This window comes from Bufo bufo, chromosome 5 (genome assembly GCF_905171765.1).
Source record: "Bufo bufo chromosome 5, aBufBuf1.1, whole genome shotgun sequence".
Lineage (NCBI taxonomy): Eukaryota > Metazoa > Chordata > Amphibia > Anura > Bufonidae > Bufo > Bufo bufo.
Genome location: NC_053393.1, coordinates 438,920,781 through 438,934,796, shown reverse-complemented (window position 1 = coordinate 438,934,796; position 14,016 = coordinate 438,920,781). Strand labels below are relative to the sequence as shown.

Sequence of the window (14,016 nt, the reverse complement as noted above, 5' to 3'; positions counted from 1 at the left end):
AATGAGGTGCCAGTTTCTAAGGTAGATATATAATAATGATGTGTCTAAAAGATCGGCCCCTGTTGTGTTTTGTTTATGGAAGCAAACTTACTTTTTATTTTACTTTTTATTCTACAATATGCAGAATGTTATACTTACTTCTACTAATGCAATTATTCGGCATCGTAGGCTGTGTCGTAATCTTATCTGGAACGAACACGTCCTCATTTGAGACACTGAAGTTGAGTTCTTCTAATTGCTCTACATCATCCAGAGGTGAAGACTTTGCTTTTTGCTGCTCAATAACTTCCAGCCCATCGACTGTTTTGGACTGTTCAGCATTTTCCCTGCTCTTTGCTGGTGAAGTGCTTCCATTAGTGCAGTCTGACTTCTTATCCGCTGAAGTATGGTCCTCGGCATCACTGCATGCTTTATTGATAGCTGTGAAGTCTGGAGAGCTTGTCTGACTCAAGCTATCAGACAGGCTGTACGGCAGCTCCTTTGGAATGTAGTATCCCTGTACTATTCCGGCAAACTTTGATCCTTGGCTGGCAGCATCCTCAATCTAGAAATAAATGGCATACATTTAACGTAGATTAGTGACTTCTCGGAAATCTCAGTTTGAATTCTTATGAAGGGTAGCACAGGTTTACAATAATATGCTTTAGAATGAACACAATAATTATGTGAAAAGAATCGATAACGGCTTCAGCCAAACCAATAGAACAACAATACAGAATGAGCTGTATAGCCCAGAGCATAAACTACGACATGTGAATCAATATGGTGTACATGCTCTGGCCCTCTTACAGAAAATGTGTCATAAGGGTACTTTCACACTAGAGTTTTTCTTTTCCGGCATAGAGTTCCGTCCTAGGGGCTTAATGCCGGAAGCGAAACTGATCAGTTATATCCCCATGCATTCTGAATGGAGAGCAATCCGTTCAGGATGCATCAGGATGTCTTCAGTTCAATCTTTTTGACTGATCAGGCAAAAGATAAAACCACAGCATGCTACGGTTTTATCTCCGGCCCAAAAAACTGAAGACTTGCCTGAATGCCGGCCTTTTTTTTTTTACATTGGAATGTATTAGTGCCGGATCCAGCATTCAAAATACTGGAATGTGCAGACCGAAAAAAAAGTGAAAAAAATAAATGCCGGATCCGTTTTGCCGGATGACACCGGAAAGACTGATCTGGCATTTTAAATACATTTTTCTGACTGATCAGGCATTTTTAAGACTGATCAGGATCCTGATCAGTCTTACAAATGCCATCAATTAGCATACGTTTTGCCGGATCGACGGAACGGCTTGCCGGATTACTCTGCCACAAGTGTGAAAGTAGCCTAAGAAAATTAACTACTGTTTAAATCAAGTTTTCATGTCAAACATATTGTTAACAAATGTTTAGTGAAGCCATGTTTAATTATTCATGTCACTATCTATATTTTTTTTTTTAAAGGGAGTCTGTCACCTCCATATGGCCATATACAGTGCTTACATGGCTCTGTAGCACACCTATACAGGATTGTAACGGTACCTTTGTTTAGACTTGCACCAGCAGGAAAAACTAAGTTTAATTCATATGCATTGCCCGCCCTTCAAGTCTCTTGCCTCATCGATAGGGCAAAGGCAGAGACTGGGGAGGAGTAAAGTGAAAAGAAGGCAGAGCAGCCTGGGCACCTACACACTGAACGCCGCCCCTGGACACTTGCGAGCGCTCATTTGCATATGAATTAAACTTGGTTTTTCCTGCTGGTGCAAGTCTAAAGAAAAGAACAAAGGTACTGTTACAATCCTGTATAGGTGTGCTACAGAGCCATGTAAGCACTGTATATGGCCATATGGAGGTGACAGACTCCCTTTAAATCCTAAAATCCTGCTGAAGTTTTCGCACCAGGCACGAAAATAATTGCCACTTCTTGGGCTTTCCAGATTACTCTTTCGCAGTCATCTCATTATCATCACAAGCAGAAATACAGTGACAGGTATCATCTATAAATTGTTAACGCAGGATCCACCATTCATGACAGGTGATTGTCAAAGGTTATCTACTCCTTCCTTGTACAATGCCCTCTGCACAGGTCACAGAAATCAATGAGACCCATACAGTCTTTTGTGTCTATGGCCCATGGTGGTTGCTGTAAAGCCTAGCTTTAAATGCGGTTCATAACAGCTCAGACAAGATGGCTGCCCCTCATAATTATGTTCAGGAAACAGAATGAAAAAAAAATCCTACAATCAGAAAATAAATACAGATAAAAAAAAAAAGAGATGTGTTACTATCTGGTTTTAACTAGTAAAATAAAAATTGTAGGTGAACCTTTAAATGAAGAGTCAGTGCAAAATGTACTGTGGGGATTAGCTCTGGTAGTTAGGACTAGCGGATGCAGTATAGAGGCAAAGTACACCGTTCTTGAATCAAACAGCGGTGTTTATTCACACATTGGTGTATAACAAAATGCAGCTAAGTTGTATCACAAAACGCAGATGGCTTGGTGTTTGTTCACACACAAGGAAAGTCCATAAACAAAAAAAAAAGTCACCTTTTCTCCTGGGTGTTAATTCACACCCTGTTAGCCGTTCAGATTTATCAAGTCCATAGGCGGCCTGTTCGCCTTTAGAGGAACCTGAGTCCTCCAGCCCAGCTCAAACCTCAAATCCCAGCATAGCCCTCAGTTCACAGCACACAGACTCCTGAGCTTCACTGTCAGAGGGAGGTAAATCCACCACATCTGGCAGTGCTGGCTGTTTTTTTGCCTGGCAAAACTCAGCATGGAACATGGGGAGTAGTCACCCACCCAGCACTTTGACTACTCCCAGTAAGAGCCATCCCGGATCAGCTATGACAGCCATGCTAAATCTCAAGGTGTCAATTAGCAATAGCTGCTGCTGACACATAAAATAGCGGCTCTCACTTCATCGAGGCCAGGAACCTCAGTGACACATACCTTCCATCCACAATGATTCCAGGTACCTTCTTACAGTACACACATTATGCATTACTGTAGAAGAAACATCAATTATGGCATCTTTACCAATATCACATATGATATCTTTTCAAGCATGTATAATATTTCTGGGCACATACTGCTGGCCTGACCATGTGTGGGTCTAAGAATTTATAATGTGAACTTAACTGGGAACAGAGACCAATGTGGATATTGACAATCTCTGTACAGCAGTGCAGAGCATATTGGTACTACAAGCAAAAAATAAATAAAAATTCAGCTAAAATCCTTAAAGTGGTTGACCAGCCTCTATTACGTGATAGCCTATCCTCGGGATAGGTCATCACTAGAAGATCAGTAGGGTTTGACACTCTGCACCTCTGCCAATCAGCTGTTCTAGAGTAGCTCATTGCCAGAAGTCACCACCATCAACATTGTAGTGGAGGAGTTCGTTACTACACCGTTGCTCCCAAATACCTGAGGATATGCCATCACTTTGTAAAGGCTAGACAACTCCTATAGAGGGGTTTTCCAGGACTTCGAATAGGTCATCAGTATCAGACTGGTGCGGATCTGACACCTTGTTCCTCCATGATCAGCTGCTAGCAGGATTTGAAGCCACCATAACAGTGTACAGAACTGGAAGCGGAATGCTCTGTACACTGTGAAGTGGCTGTGTGGGGCTACGGCAGCCCAGCTCCCACGCATTAGAATCAATACCGAAGTCCTGGAAAACACTTTTTAACTCAGGAGCCAACTGATTAAACATGTAACAATGGTCTAACAATACAGAATTTTTCAAAAGTAGATAGTTAGTAACATAAAACCCAATGAGAATGAATCTTAACTTTTTTGGTCGGTCACCAGCCATATACAGGATTCTGTAAATATTATTAATTATCAAATATTATGTGTTGCATGTTGGTCTTAGAGTGAACTAGTGAGGTAATTTCTGCTGTCCAGGATATGGCATAGGTAGAGAAGCTGAGCTCTGTTATAGGTTCATATGATTTGATAGACAATGAGTCCTGATGTTACTTTGGCAGCCTGTGTCCACCACTGCCCTGCTACTTCAGGTTGGCAGGGGCGAAGCTCCTCTCACACCATATCTGTGGAAGTTCCAGTACTTTGGCAGCAGGTCTGGTCAACTGTGTCCTATGTGTCAATTAGAGATATTCATCACTGAACCTCACCTCATTCAGCAGTATTGCAAGAGTTAAAGGGGTTGTCTCATCATGGATAATGGGTGCATATTGCTAGGATATGCCCCCATTGGTTTATAGGTGCGGGTCCCACTGCTGGACCCACACCTATATCGAAAATGAAGCCCCGAAAGTGAAGGAGGGCGCACTGCGCATGCACCGCAGCCCTCCATTCATTTTCTATGGGGCCGGCGAAAAGTGCTCGGCTATTTCTGTTGGCCCCATAGAAGTGAATGGGAGCAGAGGCTGAGCATGCGCGGTACACTCCCATTTATTTCTATAGGGAGCCAGCTTGGTGGTGGCCGGACCAGAGTCCTCCAGCCACCACTTGCAGGGCTCCGTTCTCGATATAGTTGCGGGTCCCAGCAGTGGGACCTGCACCTATAAGACAATAGGGGCATATCCTAGCGATATGCCCCCATTATCCATGATGAGACAACCCCTTTAAGCGTCCTTTGGTTCTAGCTGATTCTAATGTGGTAATCAGCTCTGCTATATATGCTGTTCTGTTTGTTTATTCACTGCCTGAACAATAGGTTCACTAGCTTGCTAGATCCTGCAAAGGTGCTAAACTCTGCTTGTCTGCCTGTGTACCGACGTCTGCCTGATTACCAGATTCCAACCATCTGCCACCTGACCTGAACATGCATTATCACCGTACTGACCTTGTGCTGCCCTGACCTTTGGACTGTTTCTTGGATTTTCAAAAACAAAAATCTTCCTGCCCTGAACTCAGGCTGTTAGGGTACGGGCACACAGAGTTTTTTGGAAAAAGTTTTGATGCAGATCTGCCTATAGGATTTTATGCCAAAGCCAGAAGTGGATTTGAAAGGAATCAGAAATATGAAGTAAGGACTTAAACTTCTCCTTCCTGGGTGATCCACTTCTGGCTTTTGATGAAAATTCTGTAGGCAGATCTGCCTCAAAACCTCATCCAAAAACTCTATGTGGCCATACCCTTACTGACTACTAGTTGTGCCTGATCCCTTTTTAACGAGCCTGGTGGCTCCCCTGCAGCATAGTCCAGATCCCTGTATAAGGGTTATGGGGTTAATACAAGGGGACTGCCAAGTTACACCCATAGGTTTAGCCCAAAGTAAAACCAGTTGGTTGACATAGTAGTTCCACACCCACTGATCGTTACACCTGATAACCCCAGTACATATAGAGACTGTCAGCTTTTCCCTGTATCAATGTGTATACACAGAAGGCTGACAATAACTGTGTGGGGGTAATCAATACTCTCACTGTATCTTCTAGGAGTCCTTCCAGGATTTACTCTGCATTTTACTCTGAAGTCCAAATCATATAAAGCTATATAGACTTCAACTTCTCTCCTTCATATCTTTGGGAAAAATCATTGGACAGGGTCACGCTAAGTATTTTGCGAAGTGCATTTGTACAGAGGGTCATAAATTTATAAATTTTACATCCATATCGGGTCTAGACTCTGCCCATCATCTTATAATTTAGACATTACTGGGACATATCAACAAAGTCTATAATCCTATCACTCTGGTCACTGAGCTTCTGGATAAGGAGATAAGTTCTTAGATTTAACATAGGACAGTATGGGGCAAACAGATAATGTATCTGTGCAAAAATACACAGAGAATCATCTGAATTTTGTCAGAAGGATCAATGGAATTCAAAGCAGATATGGATACCATAAAAGTGGAGTTCAGCATCACAGGCACTAAAAATAACATACAAAGAAAAAGTAAACCAAACCTGAAAGATAATAGATTACCTCTAATATGACAAAGGGTAGTAAATACCAAGTCCCTTATATCATGAGCTGGATACTGTAATCAAGCAAGCAACCAATATCACTTCATACATTATATGCACCACAGGCTCTCATCCTGCCTCCAGGAACAACATATGTTTTCAAGCATTTTAATTATCTTGGCTTTAAATTCCAAAGTTTACAATAATTAGGTTCATATGCCCTAGGTCCATGAGTATTTTGTTTCACATCCATTAAATTACTTTGTATGCAGGCATAAAATATAAATTCCATTGTAAAAAAAAATACTTTTACTACATATAGGTACAAAAACAAAGTAATATCATTGGAAGACTCAACCTCACAGGCGTTATCCAGTATTTTGATATTGATGGCCTAGCCTTAAAACAGGTCATCAATATCAGTTTGACGCAGGCATCACACCCCACACCCCCTGCTGATCAGTTGTTACCCTGTAAGCTCTGGCGTCAGATGTCGCTGCCAGAACTACACAGCTCAGTCCACTGTGTAGTGGACCAAGCTGGTAATGACAATGTTTCAGGAGTAGCATTGCAGTTACCACAATGGACGGTGCTGTGTAGTTTTGATGCCGAATTTCATCAGCAAGGCTACAAAGTTAGAGCTGTTTGGTGGGGATCCCGAGGATTGGCTATAAGGATCAAAATCCTGGTCAACCTCATTAGGATGGCAGATATTTGTAACCATTTGTACCTGATCATGAGAAGTGCATTTACATGCAGCCGTCATCATTGCTCTATATGGGGACAAGTGATTGCAGTAGTAGTAGTCCTTATTCCTCGTCCTTGGATTTCTGTTTACACAGAACAATCTGCTGCCCAGAAACTACATCAATGGTGCTTGTTCACCGGGTTATCAGTGGCACATCCACACTGGTCAATTATCGGGAACGAGCATTTCTACAAATGCTTATTCACAGTAATCAGCCCAATAATCATCCCATGTAAATGGGCCTTCACTCTCAGATGACAAGAATGTACCTGGATATTTGCTGGAAACTAACTTTTTGGATTGTCTTTTTTTTAATCTTTATGAAGCTTCTTATCAGAAAACTGATGTCCAACTGGTGGCTGTCATGAGCACCGTGCAGAGTCATAACTAGGCTTTAATTCACTTGGAACAAAGATGTAGCCAGCAGTCTGAGCTCTACAACCAAATAACATAGCCAGAATGTGCCTTGTTGGAGCCTCTTTAAGACCCATAACCTAGGGTACATCCCTCCTCCTGAGAGGAAACAATTCAGTTATAATTAAGGAATTTTTACTTATATTAGAGTAAGGGCTCATGCACACGACTATATGTATTTTGCGGTCCGCGAAAAACGGATCCGCAAAAAATACAGATCATATCCGTGTGCATTCCATATTTTGTGGAACGGAACAGCTGGCCCTTCATAGAACAGTCCTATCCTTGTCTGTAATGCGGATAATTGCCCCCATTGTGCCATCATCTTTCCCCCCTTGTGCCATCAGCTTTACTCCCTCAATGCCATCAGCTCTCCCCCCACTGTGCCATCAGCTCTCCCCCCATTGTGCCATCAGCTCTCCCCCCATTGTGCCATAGTCTCTGCTGCCCTGCTCCTCCTGACACCTGGATTGCACAGCGTCATTGGTTGCTATGACGCTGTGCACTCTGGGCACCCAGCTTTAGTCGCACCCCCACCCCATCGGTTTCACCAATTTACCTTTCCAGCAGGGGCTCTGCTGACACTCCATCGTTCCGCGCTGCTCTGCGCCTGACGTCACACAGCGCGTCAGGTCACGGCGTATACGTACGTCAGGAGGTCAGTGCAGTGCAGGACCATGGACGTGCTGTGAAGTGTCCGGAGGCCCCCTGCTGGAAAAGGGGGTATTCCAAGTGCAGCGGGAGACCACGGAGCGGGAGTAATAGCAAGCCCTTCACTCCCCCTCCGTGGTCACATGAAAAAATTTGCATCAAGGTTTTTTTTGTGTTGAATTACTCGATTTATTTGAGTAATCGTTTCAGCCCTACATGAATCTCTTTGAAAATGACCAATAGAGGACACTGCAGTTGGTGCAAACTCACAATTAACTGCCTGGATTGACTGTAGTATCTAAATAGTTGTCACAGGGGTGGGGCTCCCTCTTTCCGGCCATCACAACTCCATTATGCAAATCCAAGGCAGTAATGCATTACCATGGCAGGCAGGGGCCTAACAAAGGCCATGACAGATACAGATACAGAAAGCTCAATCCAAAGCATTGTGGTCATGCTGAGTAGCTGCAGCTCTGCACCCAGTCACTTGAATGGAATGCAAAAACCCAATACAAACCCCTCAGACCCCTACCAATCTGATACTGATGATCTATTCTAAGTATCTAAGTATAGATCATCCATATCAAGAGCATAGACACCATCTTTAAGTGACAGAAAAGCCTGGGCATTAAAGGATTAATAGAAAAATGCAATGACAACCCAACAACACTTTTGCCCTCCAAAGGTATTTATTTTCAGCCAGCTGTTATGAAGTGACTAAACTATGATCTGGGGTATCTTTGTGCTATAATTTATGTCAATTTATGGTGTAAATAAAAGTAAATCTGTCGACACACGGGAGAACCTGTCCCTCCCACTATTGCAAAAGTTGAAATATTGTTGATAATGTTTGCTCAAAATGCAGCTTGTACAAGACTTTCAACTGTTGAGTCGCCGAAAACTGGTGTACAGTATTTGATAAGTGCTTCCCATGTGTTCTATAAGCGTTTTCGTTTATAAACTGAATATCATCTGTGATCTGAATGGAGCTACACTTTGAATGGAGGACTGCTTTTGGCTTCATTCCAAGTGCTAGCTCCAGCCGCATCAGTGCCAGATGTCGAACCTCCACCGATTGTACATTGATAACCTATCCTGAGGACAAGTCATCAATCTCAGAAGCCTGGAAAACCCCTTTAAAGCGAATGCTATCTGATCACTTTATGACATTTCAAACTCAGGAAGAGCAATAGACACAATGTGACTGATCATTTTACTTCAAGTGCTTGTTAGTCACTGTCTCTACCACAGTGAAGAAGTGCATCTTGACGAGTCAGTGGTAATGAAACTTTAAGAATTGCCATCAATTTAATACTTGCCTATCTTTACTAATAGTGAAGTAAAAGTATGCTTTTTCTTCCCATGATTTATGCCATATTATACATTCAACTTCTATATGAATTTATAGTACACCTTCTTCTACCAGTAAAGCCAGTATCATAGCCTTATTTCTAACCTTTCAATCACAGTTGAGAAGTAGATGGCCGCCTCAAAGAGAAATGGAACCAAGATCTGCTGGCTCTCAAGATCGGTGATGATATTCACTGCACAATCCTTTACTCATCTTATAAGATATGTATGTTTGACATGTCTTAAAAAGTTACAAGTAATAATTGGTAATTATGGCAAGGCTCCAGCAAAAAGGCTTGAGAGGCCCTTAACCCCTTAGTGACCAAGCATGTTTGAGCCTTAATGACCAAGCCAGACTTTGGAAATCTGACGTGTCACTTTAGTAGAGAATAACTTTGTAAAAAGGTTTTGCACATCAAAGTAATTCTGACAATGTTTTCTTGTCACATATTGTACTTTACCTAGGTGGTAAAATTTTACCAATAAAATATGCGTATCTTTATTAAAAAACAATGTCTGAAAATATGAAAAAATTTGCATATTTTCCTATTTTCAACTGCAATATTTCACATACATACATAAATACTAATCAATATTTTTATCAGAAATATATTTCCATATCTTTACTTTAATTTGGCTGCACTCACAAAAAAACTTTAACTTTTTTATTTTTATTTAGGAGACTTACCATTTTAACATAAATTTTAAAATGTTTGAAGTACATATTTTTTCCTGCGACAAGCCAAGTTTTCAGAGGCTTATAAGTGTCACAATAATAGAACCCCCCCAAAAGTGACCCCATTTTAAAAACTAGACCCCTTAATGTATTTATCTGTGGGTGTAGCGAGTTTTTTGACCCCCTAGTCTTTTAAAGAAATTAATGCTAATAAGGTGAAATAAATCCATTTTAAAGACAGGTTTTTTTTTTACAAAGCACAGGAAAATGAAGAAATACACCCAAAAATGTATCACCCCATTTCTCCTGTCTTCAGAAATACCCCCATTGTGTCTTGACACACGGCAGGGCCCAAACATAAAGGAGCACCCAGTGGCTTTTAGAAGACAAAATTTGCTTGAAAATGTTTTAGGCCCCATTGCACACTTGTAATGGCGTTGAGCTGCCAAAACAATAGAAAACCTACATAAATGACCCTATTTTGAAAACTACAGGAAAAGTTTTATTGATACTATTCTGGGTTACATATGATTTTTAATCACTCTATATTACGTTTTTTGTTAGGCAAGGTTACCAAAAATGGCTGTTCTGGCACAGTGTTTATTTTTTGTTTTTTACAATGTTCATCTGACAGGTTAGATCATGTGCTATTTTTATAGAGCAGGTTGTTACGGATGCGATGATATCAAATTTGTCTACTTTCTTTGTTTGTTTCACATTTACATAATAAAGCATTTTTGAAAAAAATAATCATGTTTTTGTGTCTCCATTTTCTGAAAGCCATATTCTTTTTATTCTTTGGGCGATTGTCTTTTTGGGGTACATATGACTTTTTGATCGTTTGATATTACACTTTTTGTAATGTGAGGTGACAAAAAAATGGCTTTTTGGCACAGTTTTTATTTAATTTTGTTTATGGTGTTCACCTGAGGGGTTAGGTGATGTGATATTTTTATAGAGCTGGTTGTTACGGATGCGGCAATACTTAATAATATGTATCACTTTAACATAATAAAAGCATTTTAGAAAAAAATAATCATGTTTTAGTGTCTCCATTTTCTGAAAGCCATATTTTTTTTTTTTTGGGCGATTGTCTCATGTATGGGCTCATTTTTTGCGGGATGAGGTGACAGTTTGATTGGTACCATTTTGGGATACATATGACTTTTTTGATCACTTTTAATACCTTTTTTGGGGAAGTGCGGTGTGCAAAATTTCCATTCCATCATAGTTTTTCTTTTTTCTTTCAGGAAAAGTAACATGACACTTTCATAGATCAGGTCATTACGGATGTGGTGATATCAAACATGTGTAGTATATTTTATTTTTTCAATTTTTATTCAATTATAAATGTGCGGCTATAAGAAGAAATTAGATTATTAAAATTATTTATTTATTTTACCTTTTTTTTCACTTTTTTTTTTTTGACCCAGACCTACTTGGTTCTTGAAGATCCAGTGGGTCTGATGCCTCTATAATACACTGCAGTACACTATACACTGCAGTATCATGTCACGGCGATCATGGTCTCTGATCACTGCCCCAAGCCCTCAGCTACCTCTGGTAGCTGCGGGCACGGAGCTCCAGCGCTTGATCTAACTTGGGCTGAAGTGCTGCCATAAAAAGGCAGCGCTCCAACCCAAGGCCCCTTAGTGACCGCTGTAAAAATACGTATGGGTGGTCACTAAAGGGTTAAAGGGGTTGTCCAGGCTTTACTAAGTGATGGCCTATCCTTGGGATAGGCCATCACTAGATGATCAGTGGGATTTGACACTCTTCTCCCTTGCTGATCAGCTGCATGGATATACTGTAGCTCAGGTGAAGTCAGTGGGATCAGCGCTGCAGTAGCTTGTTCACTACAAGGTTTACGCTGCAGCTGTGTACTTCTGGAACAGACTTCCACCGATGTTGCTACACATAAATAACTTATAGGCAGCAGTGCAAGGTGAAGGATCATTCAAGATCAGTTAGGGGGAAAGCCATTACTTCGTAAAGCCCGAACAACCCCTTTAACTAGGGTATTCTCAGATGAGTTATGGTTAAAATGGCTATAAAGATGGCAGGTTGGAAAGATTTGGAAATACACAGGAGACATTGCTAAGCTCCAGTAAGGTCATCTGTACAGCAGTTTGGTTAAGTGAGATCACGGACTGTGTTTGTTATATGCAATCTTCTCTCTATAGTCTGCTGCTGTTTATGGCAGCCTGCAGTTTGTTAATGGGATCCATATTACATAAAACCATTTGTAGTCTGTTATTTGGTACCGACTGTTACATACTTTCAGATTGCGTACCAAGTACTATTATATGCATACTCATTTTATCTCACACTTCTAATAATTTAAAAGAATTCTCTCACATATATATATATATATATATATATATATATATATATATATATATCTATCTATCTTAGGGGTTTCTCTAACACTAACACAGATAAAAAAAAAACTGTAAAATTCTTAAGTCATATAGAAATATGTTCTTAATATTACACATATGTACAAAGCGGAAGCATATGCTGGGAGAAGTCAAACATAGGAAGGATGGGGTACAAGGGCCATACAGTCTACACAATGTACACTTCACCTGAAATAATATACATACAAGTCCTGTCATCACCGTCAAGTTCCTGCATATCCTGATAATATCCCACCCATGCAGTAACAACAACTAGCAGCTCTCAAATCTACTTTTTCCACAGAACCAAAGAAAGAGGCTAGAATAACGATGTATCTACACAATGGGGAGATTTATCAAAACTGGTGAAGAAAACTGGAGCTCAGAACAACCACTCATCTTCCAGCTCTCAGTTTCACACATTTCCTTTTGCAGAGGTATAACTTGATGCTCCTGGGCCCAGATGCTCTACTTTTCACATCAAATTTTATAAATTTACCCTAATCACTGCCATTGTGATTGCAGAGACATTAATGGAGTATTATGGAGATTATTTAGAATGGCCTCCAGCAACCTGTCCTAGAATGAGAGCAGGACTGGTTGCCTCCACTTGTGGAGCTACCTGGGGGTGAGTCTTCACTACACACTACGCTCTGGCACTTCTATATACTATATATTGACATATCATAAGCAGGATCACATCATTACCATCTATTGTAAAATGGTGTAGTGAGGCGTTGCTAGGTTAAAACATTCGGGGCTTGGGCCCCTCATGTTTTGTCCCAAGCCCCGAATGTCCTGCCTGCCAGATAGAACTGTATTGCCATCCTCAGGATGGCAATACAATTGAATCTAATGCACTGGAAGAGCTGAAGGACCTGTGATGACATCACAGTCCATGTGATTAGTTCTAAATGCAGTAGCTGAAAAGGACCTGCAATGATGTGACCATCATGTGACCAGTGCAGGAGCGTGGCTCAGAAGTGAGGAGGAGAAGTCCTAGGAAGAAGCTGGGGTGATGTCTGCTACATGAGGAGAGGTCAGTGTGAGAGGCAGAGCAATGCTCGGAGTTGTAGTTATTTAACTGGGACTGTATTTTACGGAGTTATTTACATGGGACTGTATGTTGGAGTGATGCTATTTACATGGGACTAAATGTTGAGGGAGTGAGGTTATTTACATGGGAATGCATGTTGAAGGTGGCTGGGGCAGGGTGATGTTATTTACATGTGACAATATGTTAAAGGCGGCTGTGGGAGGGAGTGATGTTATTTATATGGGACTAAATGTTGGAGGTGGCTAGGGAAAGGGGTTATGTTTTTTACATGGGACTGTATGTTAAAGGTGTATGGGAGAGGGAGTGATGTTATTTACATGGGACTCAATATTGATGGGGTGATATTCTTTACATGGGACTGTATGTTGAAGGTGGCTGGGGAGGGGGTGATGTTATTTACGTGAGGCTGTATATTGGAGGGGCCGGGAGAGATGGTGTGATGGTATTTACATAGAACTGTATTTTGGAGGGGGCTGTAGATAGAGAGGGATGTTATTTACATGGGACTGTATATTGAGGGATGTTATTTACATGGGACTGTAAATTGGAGGGGGCTGGAGAGATGGTGTAATGGTATTTACATGGGACTCTGGTGGAGGGAGGGAAATAATGTTATTTACATGGGAGTATATGGTGGAGAGGCTGAGGAATTATAATTTCTGAGGACATTAAAGGAGGAATATAACTACAGGGTGCACTATGAATACTGGGGCACTTCAGGGCGAGCATTATAACAGTAGGGGGGGGGGGGCGATAAAAATACTGGGGGAACTGTAGGGGTATTTTAAATATAGGGGACATTATAGGTGTTCTTATCACTACTGGGGCTCTATGGGAAGGACTTATAGATCCACCT

General features: G+C 41.1%; 1 protein-coding gene across 1 annotated transcript in view; it reads right to left on the bottom strand.

The window, feature by feature from the left end:
• The window catches only part of RFTN1 (raftlin, lipid raft linker 1), a 376,685-nt gene that overhangs the window by 92,890 nt on the left and 269,779 nt on the right, over window positions 1-14,016 (bottom strand). Inside the window, exon 5 of the mRNA XM_040433534.1 lies at window positions 139-544. Coding sequence (XP_040289468.1) covers window positions 139-544 — 406 coding nt within the window. The remainder of the gene's footprint in view (window positions 1-138; window positions 545-14,016) is intronic.